We start from the raw sequence: 20,755 nt of genomic DNA, 5'->3' as shown, positions 1-20,755 counted from the left end.
AGTACTCACACACAGAAATGGTTGAGAGTTGTTAGTCACAAGGCCCTAGTTCTCAACGAACTAGACACCACCTAATTTATTAACTTCCTATAGGATGTTATTGTAATGAGTCCGATTTGTCAAATACAAACTTTGACATTTTTCGACGTTTCAAGGTCCCTAGAGTTGAAATAAAAGATTTCCGTACGTTCGTACGTCCGTACGTTCGCGACGTTTTTTTCGTCCTCCATAGCTCAAGAACCAGAAGAGATATCAACTTCAAATAAATTTTGTTATACAGATAATAAGGCAGAAAGATGCAGAAAGGGCTCTCAACAAAATTGCGTGGGTGGTTTTTTTACCATAGCAGTTTGAAAAAAAGGTGAAAATTTTGGTTAACCCTAAATATCTTACGAACCAAAAACGCTAGAGACTTAAATTAAATTTTATATAATATATTGTCACGTGATACCAAACAGGTATATTTTTTGAAAAAAAATCAGTATAACGGTTTTTTTATAAATCAATAAAACTGAAAAAAAAACAAATTTGTCACCTCTAAAATTTTACGACTGAAATATGATTTCATCTCTTAAACAATTTTGTGCAACGAAGAATAATGTTTTTGATATCTGATAAAATTTTGAGAAAAATCGAATTGACAATTTTTTTTATAAAAAATAAAAACCTAAAAAAAAACATTACTTAAAGTTCGTAAAAATTGAATATCGATTCAAATATCTTTTCAAAAACTTGAAATTTATGATTCAAGCTTATTTGATCTTATAAGAAATATTGTTTTCAACATTTTAAAAAATGTTGATAAAAATCGAATTGACAGTTTTTTTACAAAAAATAAAAACCTAAAAAAAAATTTATAAAAGTTGGTAAAAATTGATTTTCGACTCAAATATCTTTTCAAAACTTTGAGATATTGGCTTTAACTTACTTTTATCTTTAAAAAAATTTGGCTGTTAATATTCAGTTAAAGTTTGAAAAAAATCGAATTGACAGTTTTTTTTACAAAAAATAAAAACCTAAAAAAAAATGTATAAAAGTTGGTAAAAATTGATTTTCGACTCAAATATCTCTTCAAAAATTTGAAATATTGGCTTCAAACTAATTTTATAAGAAGTATTGTTTTCAACATTTGGTAAAATTTTTAAAAAATTCGAATTGACAGTTTTTTTTACAAAAAAAAAACTCTAAAAAAAAAACAATACTAAAACTTGGTACAAATTTACTTACGACTCAAATAGCTTTTCAAAAATTAAAAATATTGGCTTCAAACTTATTTTATTTCACAGAAAATATTGTTTTCGATATCCAGTAGTTTTTTTTTTTATAAAAATCAAACAATCCGTTTTTTCATAAAAAAAAATAGTACGCAAATTTTGTAAAAATTGATGTTCGGTTCTTGATATCTCCCAAATTAATTTCATTCATTCAATTTGTAAAAATTTAAGAAATGCATCTTACATTGGTAAAAACCTATTTAACGATAACGTTGTGCGATCGATTTTCGTACATGCCAGACTTTCAACTGAAAAAAAAGTTGGTTTAAGAACTTAGTTTGACAGATGTTGCATTCCAATCCTATACTTTTGAAACCGAAAATGGATAACGCAAACATTTTTTTCGAGATTATTGAAATGGAAAGATGGGTTCTAGGCCCACTACTCAGACAGTGTTGAAAAAGCAAAGATATTTTGAAATACCAGAATTTTCCATGGTAATTGTTAATTATTTCTGGAATTGTAATTTGAAATTTTTTGTTTTGAATCCTATTACACAATTACACATCCCAATGCACATATTATCCCGAAAAACTTTTTTAAAATTTTGGAAACTCTCGGAATAAAGTGCCTTTTTCACAGTAAAACTCGGATAAGTATCTCACCATAAATTCCCCCTTTCGAAAGGTAGGTTAATATGAACATTTAAAACAAATTGACATTGAAAAACCATTTAGTTTTTTAAGAAATTAAGAAGCGCTTAGGAAACCAATATTTTTGATTTTTCAGCTTATTTTAAATTTGTACTTCAAAAGAACTTTTGTTTTCTTCATCAAAGGTATACAAATAAAAAGCAATTAAGCGTAAAAGCTGGGTTAATCAAAATTAACTTAGTAGGTGAGGTGTATTTTGTTTCTCAAATATAAAAGGTAGATACTAATGAGTAGGGCGCTTGCCAGGGTCTCGTCTCGGTATCGGCCTCGATATCAGTTTTAGTCTCACTTAATGCCGATTTGCACTCTTTTTATAAATCTAGCAGCCTTTGGACACTACTTCAACAATTTGTTCGAAAAATGGAACGCAACTTGTCGCAAACATCGAAAATATGATTTAAAGAGTATAAGGCTTTGGAGCTAAAAGCTTATGATGCTGATTTTGAGAGTATTTTTTGAGGTTAATAGTAAGGAACATTTTGGTTAAAAGAAAACTTGAAAAACAACTTAAATGAATTTATGTATCTAAACTTATACGAACTTTTAAGAACAAATATTAACCTTACAGCACAGCAAGCTAATACTTCAAAGCTTACGAATAAATTAAAAATTGAAACGAGTCATTAAATTCCTTCAGTTTAAGAGGCAAGGATTTGAAGTTAGAGGTAGAACAATGGGTTCCTTTCCTAGTAATGTTCTTTTACAAATTATAGAGAACAAATATCAAAGAAATAATGTGATACTTCTAAGACTTTTTAAAACCGTTTTCTAAACAATTTGTCTAGTTGTTAATCGCTGATGTGACCTGAATGTATGCAATATTTGTTTGTGATTAGAACTTTTTGACACTTTTTGGAAATTTTAAGAGAGAACCATGATTGTTGTCATTAAACTGTATTACGTATTGTATTACGAGGAAGGCTCAAGAATAATGATAGCGCAAAGGTAGGGCCCTTAAAATTTCAAATATAAAATATTGGGTATTTTCTATACACAAAATATACAATCTCGGAAGCTTCAAAATTACTATCGTCTCGTCTCGGTTACAGGAAATGAGGCTGAGGTTGAGGCTGAGACGAGACTGAGATCGAGACTAGTCCCGTCTTGTTGATACATATTTGTATACGGATAAGTTTTTTAAGCAAGAGGCACTTTTCCTGGTTTTACTGTACGACCTTTTTCCTGATTTCTTGTTGTATTTTATTTTAGGTATCTTTATGGATATGGAGATACAATTCAAAAAGTATGTAGTTATTTTTCGTGTATACCTTCGGGATTTTATTTTGTTCCTGTGTACCATCAATGTGCACCAGTCCCTTTCATTAGTGTATACCCGTATCATCTGGTGGCATGTTCTTTGAGGTTTTAGTTAGTTATTTCACCTACCTACTCTCTTTTCCAACATAATTCCGTACAAAAGTTTTTCTCGAAGTTATATCTTCTTGGAATGTCAATAAGATAAAGATTTGTGACAGAAGTTTTTACGAATGCGAATTCTTCCCCCCAGAGCGTATACCCTTGCCAGTTTCAATTCCTTTTTTTTAGAAAATCTCATAATTGCTTTTTTGTTGGAGCACTATCAATAACAACATGGTGCAGAGGGATGTAGATGATGGATAACTTCCATTGCTGTTGTGTGGTAAGGAAAGTTGTCATTTCCCCAGGAATACATAACAGAAAGACATTTCCACAATCTCTGGCATTTTTCTAGTTTGTTTTGAATTCTGTTCTTTTGCTTCATACGACCGATAGTGGAAAGTTCATAAGAAAACATCGGTTATTCAAATAGAACGTTTTGAGAAATTTCAAAGTATTTGATGCTATGTTTTCTAAGATTATTGATCTTAAGGTAACGAGTTATTATTTAAAAATATAAAACATAAACATTTAGTCTCAAAAACTATGTTCATGGAAAAATAAAACTTAATGAAGTTGTATTACTTATTTTCTCATAAATTTCCCAATCTATAGAATTCTGATTTAGATCTCAGTTGGATTAAGAACCTCAAATTAAGGGGTCTAGTAAATTAGAACTCGGTTTGGCAGTGATTTAATTTCTTTCAATTTCTGTTTTGTATTGATGTCAGCTAACAACTTTTGTTGGCTGCCGGGCCACAGAGACATGACAGGAAATTGTAGAGCCGATGAACTCGCTAAAAATGGAACCGTCATACCTATTTCACCTGGAAGGAAGAAGATAGGTATACCGATAGCTACATGTGAACTTCTGCTAAAAGCAACAGCTTTTGCGATAACAAACTCTAAGTGGCAAAATTTACCAATATGCGCAGCCACAAAATTCACTGAACCCAAAGCGCTCTAAAGACTTGTTATCTCAAAGCAGACTTCATATTAGCTGCCTAATAGGTGTCCTTACGGGACACTGTCTTATAGGAAGAGACGCAATACGACTTGGTTTAGCCTCAAATGATGAAATTCTGAAGGAGCTGTATAGACGAGGAAGAAGAGGAAACAATCTATCACCTTCTCTGCACTTGCCCTGCTCTTTCACTAAGACGCAAACTTCATCTGGGAGACTACTCTTTTGATAATCTCAGTGAACTAGCTACTATCTTTTTCGATTTATAAAAAAGCTAAAAATGGTTCGACTAGCAAGAAGTAATTCTCTAGATTCAGGTGGTATCACATTGGACCTTTTCTTTTGGCCTAAGTGTGTGGATTCTGAATCTTCAGGCACTTTCACCTAACCTAACCTGACAACTGATGAACGAACCAAAAGTATGTTACATATGTAACCGTGGCGTAGTGGTAAGTGTGTAGGGCTGCGAGGAATTGACAAATCCTCCAAGGGTAATTCTTGTCATGAAAAGTGCTTTCTCAAATTAGCCGTTCCGATTCGGCTTAAAACTGTTGGCCCCTCCATCTTTGACAACTTTACTCGCACACACGAATGGTTGAGAGTTTTAAGTCACTATAGGCCCTAGCTCTTAAAGGACTGTTGCGCCATCTAATTTAGAACAAAGAATTAGAAAATTTTTTGAGATACTGTATTTTGAAATTGACATCTTGAACAAACAAACATCAGTCAATTAATTATTGATTAAAATTAATATGGATGACAGCCCTTTTGATTTTTAGCAGGTCTGAAAAATCTTTTCATTGAGTTGACTGAGTTGAGTTGAAAAGTTTGTTAAATTATTGTATTAAGTGGATATATAGTTTTCCGTCGGCTTTTTTGGTTGCTGTAACTTTTTTGCAATGAAAGTCAGTAGGAAGCTTAAAAAGGACAAACAAACAGATGCGATCTACGAAATTAACTGCAATGGCAAATCAAATGAACCGCGCAACCTGTGTTACATTGGGACCACAAGACAAGTTCTTAGACAACTCGTCTCTAATCATGAATCCGACAAAAAACTTAAAAATTCTCAAAAGATAACCCTTGCCAGTCACATTATTGAAAGTGAGCATTCTCTAAACTTTGAAGTTCTATAGACAGAAAAACATGTTTAGATACGATACATTACATATTCTCAAAAACAAAAACAATATGAACCGAAAACAAGACACGCAATACATTTCTGCTGTCTATTGCTCGCTTCTTCCTTCTCAAACGTAATTTGTGCTCTATTTAAAACAGGCTTAACTTCATTTATCGTAGTGCTAATTATATTTAAAATTTACAAAAATGTTTTGACAGTGTGACGTACTTCATTAACTAGGGCCTCACCCAACAAACTACTCCATCTCTCTTAATGAAAATGCGTGCTTTCGGTTTTCATGAATCCCTCCTTCATTGGATAAGTAATTACGTTTCGAATCGTTCAATACAAGTGGTATTGGATGGATTCAAGTCTGAAAACCACAAAATCAATGCTGGTGTGCCCCAAGGCTCTGTTTTATCTCCAACACTCTTTCTCATTTTTATTAATGATCTCTTGTCTGCATCTTCTAATCAAATACATTGTTTCGCTGACGATGGTAAGGTTAGGTGGCTGTTGGTTGGGAAGTCCAACACACTTAAACCAAATTATGGTCCGTTGTGATACCACATGGATCAGTTGATCAGCTTAAATAGTTGAACCAAATGGAGCTCCGAATGAAGCGTAGGAGACAAATAATGTCAGATTTTTTTAGATCGCTGGTATCGTTGAAGTAGTAGTCTCCACGGTGGATTCTACGTCTTTGTGATAAGGCAGGACATGTGTTTATTTATTTATTTAATCCGTTAATTATCTAACGTTAATATAAACTTATAGCTATTTACATAATTTTTAATTTAAAATTTTAATTAATATAGAAATAAATAAATACTATAACAAATTAAAAAATCTTTCTTTAAATTGTTTACTTTTAACATTGTCATTAACAGATGAGATTAAATTATAAAATTTATTGAAGACTGAAATCAATTGATTTAAAGGGCTATTCATACCATAGTTAGTTCTGCTAAAGATCGGACATAAAGGTATCTGTCTTCTTATGCTAGTTTGGCTATAGCTAAAATTTAGACGATTCAGAGCTGTTGCGGATATAATAGAACCATTAATTAATTTTAAAATAAAACAAAATTGGAGATATTGTCTATGTTGTGAAAGTGTAGGGAGCTTTATTATGTGCACAAAAGATGAGAGATTGTCCATGCAACTCCTACAAAAATCATTTGCAAGGGCTCCACGTCGAATAGCATGCCTTCCTATCAAGCAGTGCCCAGTCAGGACACCAATAACGTAGCTAATGTGCAATCTACTCAGAGAGATTAATTGTTTTGAGCGCTTGGAGGTTAGATTAGGCCAAATTAGTTTAGTCTGTAAACAGGTGGTGGTGTTATTCTACCTGAAGTTTGTTTTCTCTATGGTATCTTGCTTTTAGCATGAGTTTACATGTAGGTAAGGGGATACCTATCCTAGCATTGTGAGCCGTCGTCTTTTTGCAAGTTCGTCAGCTCTGCAGTTTCCTCTAATGTCTCTATGGCCCGGCACCCAGAAAAGGTGAATGTTGAACTATGTAGCCATCTCCGTAAGAGATGATCGACAATTTAGGACTGTTAGTGAGTTAGTGGAGACAGAGTCTAGGGACTTTAACGCAGCTTGGCTATCCGAGAGGATGCGTATACCAGTAGTTGATATAACGTTTTCTCTTAGCAATGATTGGACTTCTTTTATAGCCAGGATTTCAGTTTGGAACACGCTACAATGATCGGGTGGACGAAAGGAGAGACTTAAGTTTAGTCTATCTGAGTATACGCCTTCACCAACCCCATCCTCCGTTTTCGATCCGTCTGTATAAAAGTTTATAGGATCACCGTTCAAAAATGATGTATTCTCCCAAGAAGACCTGAGAGGTATAGTCACTTTGAAGCTATAGTTATAGTTTAGTCAATATTGCTGTTTAAAGTTCTGAACGAGTTCAAAAAAGTGGTGTGGCTTGAAGCCGTATGGCTGTATTAGCAGCCGTTTGCTTGCTGCTTATACCAGCGGTATAAGAAGGTACAGAACATCAACTGAGGCGGAAGGGGTAGAGCAAAGTACTCCTCCCATACACAGGCAGGCTGTTCGTTGGACTTTGCTGAGTTTATCGCGATTTGTGGCTATATTTAGAGCCATCCACAATACCATTAGATTGATTGGTGATATTGCCATCATAAGATCATTTACGTCACTTGAACATCGTCGAAATGTTTCTTGTCTCACCCTCGTTTACCGCTATTTTAATGGTTTATGCTCTAGAGAAATAGCCAGCTGCATTCCTCCCCTTCAACAGTTCAACCGTAATACTCGCGCTTCTAGGAATGCTCATCAATATACCCTCGAACCCGACTTCGGTCGCACAGTCAAGTACAGAGATTCGTTCTTTAGCCGTACTATGCGAATGTGGAATGCCTTGCCACACTCTGTCCTTCCTAGTCATTGCAATATTCAGGAATTCAAAACCAATGTGCATCGATATCTCCTTTCAACCCCTTTCTCCCTTTCCTATATTGCTCACACTGTGTCTACATAATAAGGGTAGTATATCCCTTTGAGTGTGCGCTTATTATAAAAAAAATATAGCACGGTTGGTGGTGTGGATTCGAACACTTTAGGGGCCGGAGCATTGGTTTCCATGCGCTCTACGTTACCCTACCATCTTCTTCGTTGGACTTTCTGGCTAAGTTTACGTCGCTGTACGGCCCGTCAAGCCTTGTCGTCCATCTTCTTCTCCACTCCTCTCCTATGTATACGGGACCGTAGATCACTCCGGAACTTTTTTCTCGAAACGACTCAAGGTGCTTTCATCCGCACCTCGAGAGTGGGCTTTGCTATACTCAATTGTTTTCTTAGCCAAAGAAACAGCGGTTAGCAATAGTTTGTCTTCGTTTGATATCAGCGCTGGTGTTGTTTTCTGCATTTATAACAAAGCCTAGGCAGACAAAGTCTTTAACTACCTCAAAGTTACGTATGTCAATGTTGACGTTGTGACTAAGACGTTGGTATTGTAAATCCTTTTTTAAAGACAGCATGTACTTTGTTTTGCCCTTTCTAATCGTTATACCCATTTTTGCCGCCTCTGCCTCAATACCCACAAAAGCCCCTTTGACATCGCGGTGAGTCCTACTGATTTTGTCGATGTCATCAGCATATGCCACTAATTGGGCAGACTTTTTGAAGATAGTGCCTCTATTGTTGATGTGGGAGCTCACCACTATTCTTTCAAGTACGATGTTAAAAAAATAGTATGATAGCGCATCACCTTGTCTTAAACCTTTCTGTTAAGTTGTTTCCAACCTTTATGGAGCAGCGGTTATGGAAATCCATGGTCATCCTGCACAAGCGTGCGAGTTTGGCAGGGATTTCAAAACTAGACAAGGCTCCTTACAGCTTGTCCCTGTAGATGCTGTCATATGCGGCCATGAAATCGATGAATGTGGATTTAATGTTCTTGGTTTTTTTCCCAGGATCTGCCGTAATGTGAATATTTGATAGACTGTGGAATTTCCTAGGCTGAAACCACACTTATAGAATCTATCAGATTGTTGACGATATGCTTTAAACGTTCTCATATCCCATTAATCTAACTAAGATTATTTGTACTTTTGTGTTAGTAGAGTTCTCCTGAAGAGGTTAAAAAATCCCAGGCGAAGTGTTTTAAGGTAAAATGTAACTTAATGGTTTCATTGAAAAAATTACAGCGACCATGAAAGTCCATGGAAAATCCTTTCTTTCACACAACCTAGTGTAATTTCTTGGAAGTGAGAGCAAGATACAAATAGATTAATGTCACAGTGTTACGAAATAATCTAGAAAATACAAATAAAACAACCATTCGAAATTTTCGCAGTGGACAAAATTGAAAGGAGTATCAGTTCAAATTTAGAACTGTATTTGGAAAACTATTCAAATCACTGTAGAAACACTTTTGCATCAAATTATAACTGACAATTTTTTTAAAACTTTTTAAAGCCCGAAGTATCAGATATGGTTAGTGCCGCGGTTGTTTGACTTCAATCATTTAGAATTTTTTTCTCAAAGATCCATAAATTTCCCACGCCGAAACGTGACGAAGCCCACTAAACTGTTATTTCTTTGAAACAAATTAGACAGTTATGTAATCGGGTTTAAATGTTACAAGCTTCTCGCACGCTCTCGAACGCTTTGTCTTCCCACTAATGTTACAATAATTTGTATGTTCTACTACCTCAAAACACGAAACACTACAAATCACAGTACAATCTAAAATCAATTAATACTTCTCTCTCTCCGAACACAATACGAATACAGAAATTCGGGGAAAATTCATCTCAATTAATTTCAAATCTCTCCTAGATTCATTCCTGAAAAGACATTAATCTCACAAAGCACACATAAGGTAGATACGAGTACAAGGCGTATTCTACAGGCACTTTTTTGGTTAATAGTCCTATGGCTGTAATCATCATCATCATCGCAAGTTTTAGCTTCGGCTCCGGTTTCGGCTTTGGCAGCAGAAGCAGAAGCCTCTTTACGAGATGCAATATATTTCGTTTTTGTTTTTTGAACAAACTGTAACAGAGAAGTTGCCTTCAAATATCTACGAGTTTATGCTCCACCTACAGCTCTCTTTTTAATATGCACTCATTTATAGCTTATTGCTATAACGCCGCGCGCTCCAGGGATATTGTTGTGCGAGTATAGGTACGCACAACGCAACGCCATCCAAGGCACGCACAGCATACGAGTATATACCGTTTGTCTAATACAGATTTTGTGAGACACACAGATTAACCGGAATATATCCTTTAATAGCATTTTGTTATTCCTTCGTTCATAGCTTAAGCTTCAGATTCAGTTTCAGCTTTAGCTTCAGCTTGTCCTTCGTATACTAAACATAATTCTAATTTTACTCTTTTTCCTCTTTACAGCTTTGCGTTGGAGGCTCCTGGATCGATACAGTTACCGTCGAAATGGATCCTCTAGATGCTGGCACAGATAATGGATTCACATTCACCGCCCCCAATTGGCCAACTAGCCCGCAAGGAGTTATTTATCGTATCACATCAAGATACCCAGCACATCCAGCAGGGAGCTTCTTCTATCCAAAGAGCAAACGCCTACCACCGATGGCCACATTTCAGTTCATCAAGGTTTGTGGGTGGTTTATATATTGTACCATAAAAGTATCTATAATGCAGATATAGCTTGAGCTTCAGATTCATAGATACATAGGTTAGAATTAAGAAGGAAACGGGTAGGGGGGTTCTTGTGGTGTTTCTTCTGTGAGTATCTGAGGAGGATGGTTTAATAAATAATTGCGGCCGACAGCGATTGCTGAATTTGTTTTACTTGGTTCTTTTATTAGATCATTTCTCGCTGTAAGAATATTTTCTTTTTGCTTTGCTTTTGGTTTTGGTTTTGGGTTTTATTTGATTCGCCATTTCGGCAACCTTCAACACCACCACGACGACGACGACGACGACGAAGGTTGAATCAGGACATTTTCTGGATTAGCTGCTGTTATTACGGTGCGTAAATCGGAGGAAGGATAGAATAATAATTTGTTGCTAACGTTTGTAATGCTCATTATACCAACGCCTAGTTATAGTGTAGGTATAAAATATGATGTTTGCGTGTTTTATCAGGACACCGCCACACCACGGGGTAGAATTATATACCAATTAGATGGAGGCTGGAGATTTAATATTGATTTGGCACAGCCCCGCAACGAGCGCATAACATGACGCACCTAAAAATAAAATATGTAGCTACAAAAAAGACTAAATAAATTATATCATTGATCGTATTGGAGTTTGTGTGTGTTTAGATTTCAATTATTTTTTGTTTGAATTATCTGCTGACATTTTGATCCTTTTTATAAAGCTTAAGCTTTCCAAGAACACACACCACCGCCGCGTCCACGAGTGGACCACGGTTAAAAGCTTAATTTAACACGAACAACCTATGTGAGGATTATAAAATTGATATCAATTTATTGTGCTTATATAACGTGTATATGAAGGACATATTCTGTTCATATTATGTCAATTTAATGTACCTATTTTATGTTGTATGTATGTGTCTATTATCTATGATGGTTGTTTCACACAAAATTAATTCGATAGTTTTGAGGGTTTCGCATCCAGATATATGGTATAAGGATTTGTACATGTTCAAGGTGTGTATATCCTATTATACCTTTAGGAGAGATATTTGAGAGTGACAAATTGTTTTGTGGTTAAGGAGGTGATGTGTGGGGTCCGAATCCTGTATATCGATTGCATGAATGTACAACTGAATGAATTTTAATTGTTTCGTATTGAATATTGATGGATTCTGGCTAAATAGGCTTATTTAAATTGCGACATTATGCATAAAGGTATACCGCATACATGAACCTACCTACAAACATACACATCCATATAAAAATACAAATATATGGAATTTGGATTTGCATATTTTATTTTTATCTGTTATAGTTTTTTTAAAGTCCAACATATAATAATAGATAGCATAGGATGCAGAGCATCTTCAATAAAAAGGCAAAAAAAAATTCAAACAGAGTAACTTTTCAAAAATATTCTGTGAACATTTCAAGGCCGTACCTCTAACACTCTCCAAATGGCAGACTTTTAAAGAGCGAAATTTCACGAAACGACAATTTTCAATTTTCGTATAATTTTAACTTAAAGGACAATTATGTACATTAGTTCAGTCAATGAACGAAAAAAATTGCCTTCACCTCAAAAAAAATCCAACAGTTTTGAAACTTGGCACACATACAAAGGGGAAAAAAGAGAATCTGACGTGAGCTTTAGCGGCAGTGAAGAGAAACATGGAGATTGTTTCAGTTTTTCAAGTTTATCTCGAAAACTATTTGTCGTATCAAAAAATTTTGTTCTACAAAATTAAAGCCCATTAAATTTTATAAAAAAAAGATTTCCCGATTTTGTTCGTATCTGTTATAGTTTATAAAATAACTCTAGCGGCAGTGAAGAGAAACATACATTTTTTTGGTTTTTCGGGTTTATCTTGAAAATGTATTAAATTTTCTCAAGAAATATGATATTTATTTGATTATACTTGGTTTAGTTTATAAAATAACTTTATAAGCATGCAAGGAAAACATGTCATGGTTTTGCCAAACACTTCAATGACGGTTTTTTTTTATAATAAGCGCACACTCAAAGGGATATATTACCCTTATAATGTAGACACAGTGTGAGCACTAAGAAAGGGAGAGAGGGGTTGAAAGAAGATTGTTTTTGAATTCCTGAATATTCCAATAGCTGGGAAAGACAGAGTGTGGCAAGGCATTCCACATTCGCATAGTACGGCTAAAAAACGAATCTCTGTACTTGACAATGCGACCGAAGTTGGGCTCGAGGGTATATTGATGAGCATTCCTAGAAGTGCGAGTATTACGGTTGAACTGTTTAAGGGGAGGAATGCAGCTGGCTATTTCTCCAGAGCATAAACCATTAAAATAACGGTAAAAGAGGGTGAGACAAGAAACATTTCGACGATGTTCAAGTGACGTAAATGATCTCATGATGGTAATATCACCAATCAAACTAAATGCTCTTCATTCAATACTATCGAAGAGGCTTAAGTAAGTTGCAGGAACACCAGCCCAGATATGGGAGTTATACTCAAGCTTTGGACTTCTATAAGTGTTTTGAACAGCCAGGTCAGAGGGTTAGAAAAACTTCTTGCATCGCCTTAGAAAACCTAAACATCTTGCGGCATTTTTGACGACATCGCGTATTTGATCATTCCACAAAAGGTGGTTGGTGGTACACATACCGAGAATATCGAGATGTTCAGTTTCCTCGATGCAAGTGCCATTTATGGATACCTAATGGCAGCGGTTGTATATTTCGCTTTAACTATACAAGACGGCATTGCGATTTCGAAACATTAAATTCCACGCGGTTTCTTATTCCCCATTGTACAATGCTGTTTAGGTCGGAATTTAATGAGCTTATCATCTTTTGTCGTTGCAGTTCCACATCCCAAGAAGAGGGGTGTGAATTTTAAAACAAATATGAAAAAGCTAAGAGTACTATCGTCAGCAAAACAATGTATTGGATTAGATGTTGCAGACAAGAGATCATTAATAAAAACGAGAAAGAGTGTTAGAGACAAAACAGAGCCCTGGGGCACACCAGCATTTATTTTGTGGCTTTCAGACTTGAATCCATCCAATACAACTTGTATTGAACGATTCGAAAGGTAATTACTAATCCAATGAAGGAGGGATTCATGAAAACCGAAAGCACGCATTTTCGATAAGAGAGCCTGATGCCAAACCCTATCAAATGCTTTTATACCTACAAGCCTTCCATAGGAAAAGAAACCGACATACAAAGGCAAAAGCTGACAAAACTTACTTACTTACTTAAGGTGGCGCTACAGTCCGGGGCGGACCTGGGCCTCAACCAACAAGCGTCTCCAGCCAGCTCGGTCCCTAGCTAACTGTCTCCAGTTTCGCACGCCAAGTTGGTTGAGGTCCTCTCCCACCTGGGTGCGCCACCTGAGTCGCGGTCTTCCTCTACTGCGCCGTCCCTCGGGATTGGATTCGAAGACCTTCCGGGCTGGAGCGTTGATGTCCATCCGCTCTACATGACCTAGCCATCTAAGCCGTTGGACTTTGATTCTGCTAACTAGGTCAGTGTCGCTGTACAGCCCGTACAGCTCGTCGTTATATCTTCTCCTCCATTCTCCATCTATGCGTACGGGACCAAAAATCGCCCGAAGAATTTTTCTCTCGAAGCATCCTAAGACGCTCTCATCTTTCTTTGACAGGGTCCAGGCCTCAGCGCCATAAATGAGAACCGGGATGATGAGTGTCTTATAGATGGTGATTTTACATGCTCGAGAGAGGACTTTACTTCTCAATTGCCTTCTAAGTCCAAAGAAGCAGCGATTTGCAAGAGTTATTCTTCGTTTGATTTCAGCGCTGGTGTCGTTGTCTGCATTAATAGCGGTGCCTAGGTAGACAAAGTCCTTAACTACCTCAAAGTTATAGCTGTCCATGGTGACGTTTTGTCCAAGACGTCGTCGTTCAGTGTCCTTTTTTGATGACAGCATATACTTGGTCTTGCCCTCATTGACCACTAAACCCATCTTCTTCGCTTCCGTCGCAATGCTCAAAAACGCTCCACTGACATCACGCTTTGATCTTCCAATTATGTCAATATCATCTGCGTATCCGAGTAATTGGATGGATCTTTGGAAGATTGTGCCTCTAGTGTTGACGGTTGAGTTTTGCACAATTCTTTCCAACACGATGTTGAAGAAGTCGCATGACAGTGCATCGCCTTGTCTAAAACCTTTTTTGACATCAAATGCATCGGTAAGATCTTTTCCGACCTTGATAGAGCAGCGTGCATTCTCCATCGTCATTCTGCACAAACGGATAAGTTTGACAGGGATGCCAAAACTAGACATTGCTCGGTAGAGCTCTTCCCTATAGATGCTGTCATACGCGGCTTTGAAATCGATAAAAAGATGGTGGGTATCGATTTGAAGCTCCTGGGTTTTTTCCAAGATCTGCCGTAGTGTGAATATTTGGTCGATAGTGGACTTTCCTGGTCTGAAGCCACACTGATAAGGACCAATCAGGTTGTTGACGAATGGCTTCAGACGTTCACATAATACGGCAGAGAGGATCTTATAAGCAATGTTAAGGAGACTGATGCCTCTGTAGTTGGCGCAGTTTAGAGGGTCTCCTTTCTTATGTATCGGGCACACTATGCTGAGATTCCACTCATCGGGCATGCTTTCTTCCGACCAAATTTTGCAGATGAGTTGGTGCATGCTCCCTACCAAGTCATCGCCTGCTGCTTTGAATAGTTCGGCGGTGATGCCGTCAGCTCCAGCAGCTTTGTTTGGCTTAAGTTTAGCTATAGCTATCTTCACTTCGTCAAGGTCGGGTGGGCGGAATTGTTGATCTGCGTCGCCGAGGTTGAGTGGTTCTATCTCCCTTACAGCGGAATTCGGTTCGTCATCGCCGTTATATAATTTGGAGAAGTGATCTTTCCATATTCTCAGCATCGACTGTGGTTCTACTACGATGTTCCCTTGATCGTCTTTACAGGCTTCGGTTCGTGGCTTGTACCCTTGGGAGGTTTTTTTTACCTTTTGGTAAAATTTACGAACCTCATTCCTGTTGTGACATCCCTCTATCTCCTCGATCGCGCGCTTCTCATGCTCTCTTTTTTTCCGTCTAAGAAGCCGGTGTTCCTCTCTCCTCTTCTGCTCGTAGAGCTCGCGAGCAGCTCTCGTCCTTTTGTGCAGCGCCGTTTTGTATGCCTCTTGTTTCGCTGCGTGAGCTTGCCGGCATTCGTCGTCAAACCAGGGGTTTCGCTGTGGTGGCCGTGTGAAACCTAGCACTTCAGAGGCGGCATCTCTGATGGCTGCAAGGCAATGTTGCCACTGGTTTTCAATGCTTAATGCAGGAAGCATAGGACTTCTTAGGAGGTTATTAGAGACTCGATCGGAAAAGGACATGACAGTCTCTTGCGATTGTAGCCGTCTAACGTCGAATCTTCTCACAGTACTTCCTTGTTTTGGCTTGGATCGGGATATCCGTAGCCGTACCTTGGCTACAACGAGGTAGTGGTCCGAGTCAATGTTGGCCTCTCGGAATGTTCGGATATCCTGGATACTGGAGAAGTGTCGTGCGTCGATCGCAATGTGGTCAATCTGGTTGACGGTTGATTGATCAGGAGATTTCCATGTCCCCTTGTGGATATTGAGATGCGTGAACTGCGTACTAGCTACCAGAACGTCTCGCCCCGCAGCGAAATCGACCAGCCTGAATCCGTTGTCGGAGGTGGTGTCGTGCAGGCTGTATCTCCCGATTATGCCACCAAAGATGTCTTCTCTTCCTAGCTTGGCATTAAAATCTCCTAAGACAATTTTAATGTCATAGCCAGGGCACTGCTCATATGTCTTGTCTAAGAGCTCGAAGAATATGTCTTTGGTGTCTTCATCTTTCTCCTCTGTTGGGGCATGCGCGCATATTAGGCTTATGTTGGCGAATTTAGCCTTGATGCGGATTGTCGTGATGCGCTCGCTCACACTGTTGAAACTTAAGACTTTTTGCCTGAGCCTAGTTCCAACAACAAATCCACACCCAAATAGACGCTGTCTTTGTTCTCGGTAGCAGTCGCCGTAGTAGATATCGCAGTCTTTTAGTTTGCGTTTGCCCGGTCCATCCCATCGCACTTCTTGGATGGCTGTAATATCTGCCTTGCAGCAGTTTAGGGCTTCCGCTAATTGTTCGGCTGCACGTGGTCTGTTAAGGGACCTAACATTCCACGTACATATCCGAAGTTCGTTGTCCTTATTTCGTTTGCGTGGGTTGTCAACAGTGAATCCGTCCGTATCCGAGGCTTGTTGTTGCTTCGAAACTATGATGTTTTTACGTGGCCAGGAAGTCACCCCGACGGCACAACCCCCAACCTGGAGGGCCAGATCCTTAGTATAACTCCAAGGAAGGGGAGCCGGATGAACCGCTCCTTATAGGCCTGGGCTCCGAATATGTCGAAGAAGCCCTATAAGGTGTTCACTAAGTAGTTCGACCTTACTGGAACTGTAGACGCCACCGTTGATTCTATCTCGAGAATTCGTCCGCTGCCGCCTGGATAAGGAGAGGTGCCTTAGTGGAAACACCTCTCCCCCCCTCTCTCGTTTGCTGCCCCCAACAACTTTCCACTGGGGTTGGAACCCAATCTCCAGTTGAGGTACTAGGCACCCGATGTTCACCGCGGGGAGGTGAGAGTAGGAGTTGATAGACAGAGGTGGGTTTTGAGAAAAACCTGTGGACGCTTGTGTCCTCTTGAATGCACATGTCTACCATTTGAACATCAAAAACTACCTTGTGGTAAATCAACTGGATACTTCCTTTGGAAACATTTCAGAAATCAGATGGCGGATTAAAAAATTTAGTTTTTTAAAATAAAATAGTTCCGAAGAAATGTTACAGCCAAAACCATATGACCCTCTTTGGTTGGCATCAAAGTTTATTGACATTTACCATGTTCCAGGATGGAAAGGGTACATGCACTCAATAACAAAAGGCTTGTTTAGAACAAAAACTAAAACCATTCCTCTTCCGTCCATAAGCTGTCCACCGTCCGACTATAATACACTGCATTGCACTATTCTGGCAGTTTGTGGTGCAAATTTGACCAAGAATGCCTGGTATCAACATTTAACCAGCCTCTTTATAGAAAAAGTAAAGAAATCGTTTCGGCAGCAAAAGCTTCGTGTTTTAATACCAATACAGACATCTTTAGCTAATGTAGTATAGAAACAAGTCGACATAAGCCAGGGCTGACTGCTACTCATGAAATTTGCTCATCACTTGAAGAATTAACTGTCGTTCTTTTTTCTACTAATGAGCAACATGAAGATTTTAGGGAAATTAGAGATAATATTGACATTGCAAAGCTGTCAAATTGGTTCCAAAGCCATCCTCCATATCCAGTTATAAATGATAGGTGGAACTGACAAATTCTCCAAGAGTAATTCTTGTCATGAAAAGTGCTTTCTCAAATTTGCCGTTCGGATTCGGCTTAAAACTGTAGGTCACTAGGCCCTAGTTTTCGAACGGACGTTGCGAAACCCAATTTAATTTATTTTCGTGTAAAATAAACACATGTTTTTCTTAAATGTCTAAAGAGATATTTTATAAACTAAAACGAGTAGAAATAAATCAATATAATATTTTCTTAGGAAATTTAATAAACTTGAGTTTTGTAGAACAAAATTTTTTGATATGACAAATAGTTTTCGAGATAAACGTGAAAAACTGAAATAATCTCAATGTTTTTCTTGACTGCCGCTAGAGCTCACGTCGGATTTTGAGGAATTTTTTTGGGTCATCACCAGACATCCCTTAGTTAGTGTGCCAAGTTTCAAAATTGTTGGATTTTTTTTTTGAAGTGAAAACCTTTATTAACTAGCGATTCTCATTATCTTTGAAAAAATACGGCCCGCTGATTCCGGTATGCCATCCCAAACAATGACGTTTTGGTAGCTCTTATAATGCCTTTTGGTGTAAACCAAATACAAGAGTTTCGCTTTTTAACGTATATTTTTTGTTTAAGCAGAAATGATTTTTGGCAAACTTTTCAAAGGCCTATACACCAACAATTCGGCGGTATAGTAAAGGTCGTTCGGTTTAAATTCTTACACAAGCTGAATTTTGAACGGCTTCACACCTAAATTCTTCCGGAGAATTTTAAAGGTAGTGTAGTTACTGAGGCCCAATTGATAATTCACGATCATGGTTAACACTGGTTAAACATGAAAAACACTATGTAAGCTTGTTGGTGTTTAAATGTCACATAATTTGGTGAGAAATTTAGTCACAATATAGCCCGAATAGCCAACTCAGAATTTCGATTAAATTGACCATAAAATGGAAGAAGTGTACAAATTAACTTTCTTTGCAGAAAAATCATGTTGATAATAAAATTCAATAACTTACAATAATTTTTAATTTGTAAGAAGATTCATGCTTAAATTATCGAGTACCAAACTGAAGATGTCTGACAGTGACACAAAACCAAATTTTCCAAATTAGCGTTGCCCAAAAAAAAATTAAAGTTGACTGGCAAAAGCCTCCCCCAAGGCTGTACCATAATGTTCTAAAAGTTTTTACTTATTTGAGATTGATCGTCACTCCATCGTTTACTGGGTAGTCCTGCTGGTCACTTGTTCTCTGATCCTGAAGTCTAGATACATGATTTGCCAAGCTCCATTTGAGCCCTCTTGTTCTATTTATGACGTCTATAATTCCGGTTCTATTGCGAATATCTGCAATTTGTACCCTTTGACTTGATCGTATCTTCAGAACTTTGTTCTGATTTTGGTCTGACATTTCCTTAGCTAATAAACTTAGCTCATTGTTCGTAGTCCGTAAGTAAGGATCGGTAAAACAGCAAACTCCAAGATATATTTCATTGCGTCTTTACTTTAGATTCGTTAAGGCTTCAAAATTGTTTCCATAGCTTATTTTGATGCGTCTGTTAATTTCTTTGTTTTCTTGGTCCTTATGATTTTAGTTGACGCAAATATATTATGTAGCCCTCTAAGTACTTAATTTTTTCTTCGTCCAATGTTTTCTTGTCTTTTGTGTGATTTTTCACGGATTTGGTTTTCGATTTGTTTATCGGTAGTCCATAATTTTAACACCAGCTAGTTAGTTCCATCAACATGTCTTGACTGTGTGTAGCTTTTGTAGAAATATGAACTATGTTGTCTGCAAATCTTAAACTGTTAAGACCCTATCCACATATCCTTATTCTTTGGTCTTCCACTTCGTTTTTTTGTAAAATGTTTCTCTTTAATTTTTAAAGAAACTGAGCTCAATAAAAGTGGTGAAAGCGTATCTCTTTACGCACTTTCTACTTATGTAAATGGTTGGGAAACAAATCAAGTTTTCCATTTGAAATTTTTCTTGAATGTTTCGTTGGTCTGGGACTATTTTTATATCGGCTGCATTTTTGTAAAAAAATTAATATTTTTCTAAAATCTTAGGTCATTGTACAGTTTTATTGTTACTTTGCCATTTTCGATAATCCATCGTCCGAAATCATGACTGCAGTAGAAAACTTAATCGTGAAAAAATGATGGATTAAGGATTTCATTATGGCAAATTAATTCTGAATTTTTTAAAACATTTCAGTAAGTAATGTTCTTCCTAAATGAAATCAGAAAATGCCCGAATTTTTAGTGTTCACACTGATATGGAGCTTTTAGGAATGGAGACTTAAAATTTATAACCAAGCCTTCCTCTTATAACAGTTGACATTCAGCCTCCTATAACACATATTCTTGTGCTAAGACATTACTTGAAATGAAACAATACAACCTTCAAAAAATTGCTAAAAACTTTTCTTCAAAAATGGTTAAAATAGTGTAAGTGACATAATTTTATCGGTTCATCCTCACTTCTTCACTATTTTCTTAGGCCGCGTTTCCACTTGCAAGTCAACTCGCAGAAGTCTTGCAGAAGTTTCTTGCAGTCGCGTTTACATTGTCATGAGAATTCTTGCAATTTCTTCTGCAATAAATGTCTTGCAAGAAGCTCGCGCAACATACTGTCGCAATTTATTGCAGATGTATCTACACCAGGAGAGCAATTAATGTCGCAAGAAATCTGGTTGTTTACTTAAAATTGTGAAGTCATGGCGAGAAAACGTCAAAGATTAGCAGCTGCGATCATAATTTTATTATATTATATAATATATATTATATTACTTATTTTATATTTTATCTTTTAATTTAGTATTTTTATTTATTATATTTAAATTATTTCATATTAATCAATTGTTTTCATTATTTATAATAAATAAATATTTAAAATTTTCTTTATTTTTAAATTTATTATATTTAG

At 37.1% G+C, this 20,755-nt stretch overlaps 1 protein-coding gene across 1 annotated transcript in view; it reads left to right on the top strand.

Annotated features, from left to right (window-relative positions):
- Positions 1–20,755, top strand: part of LOC129939606 (uncharacterized) — a 182,742-nt gene that overhangs the window by 139,844 nt on the left and 22,143 nt on the right. The window contains exon 3 of the mRNA XM_056047680.1: positions 10,269–10,490. Coding sequence (XP_055903655.1) covers positions 10,269–10,490 — 222 coding nt within the window. The remainder of the gene's footprint in view (positions 1–10,268; positions 10,491–20,755) is intronic.

Source organism: Eupeodes corollae, chromosome 1 (genome assembly GCF_945859685.1).
Source record: "Eupeodes corollae chromosome 1, idEupCoro1.1, whole genome shotgun sequence".
NCBI lineage: Eukaryota > Metazoa > Arthropoda > Insecta > Diptera > Syrphidae > Eupeodes > Eupeodes corollae.
The sequence above is the reverse complement of the archived record's forward strand: the minus strand, read 5'-3'. Positions and strand labels throughout refer to the sequence as shown.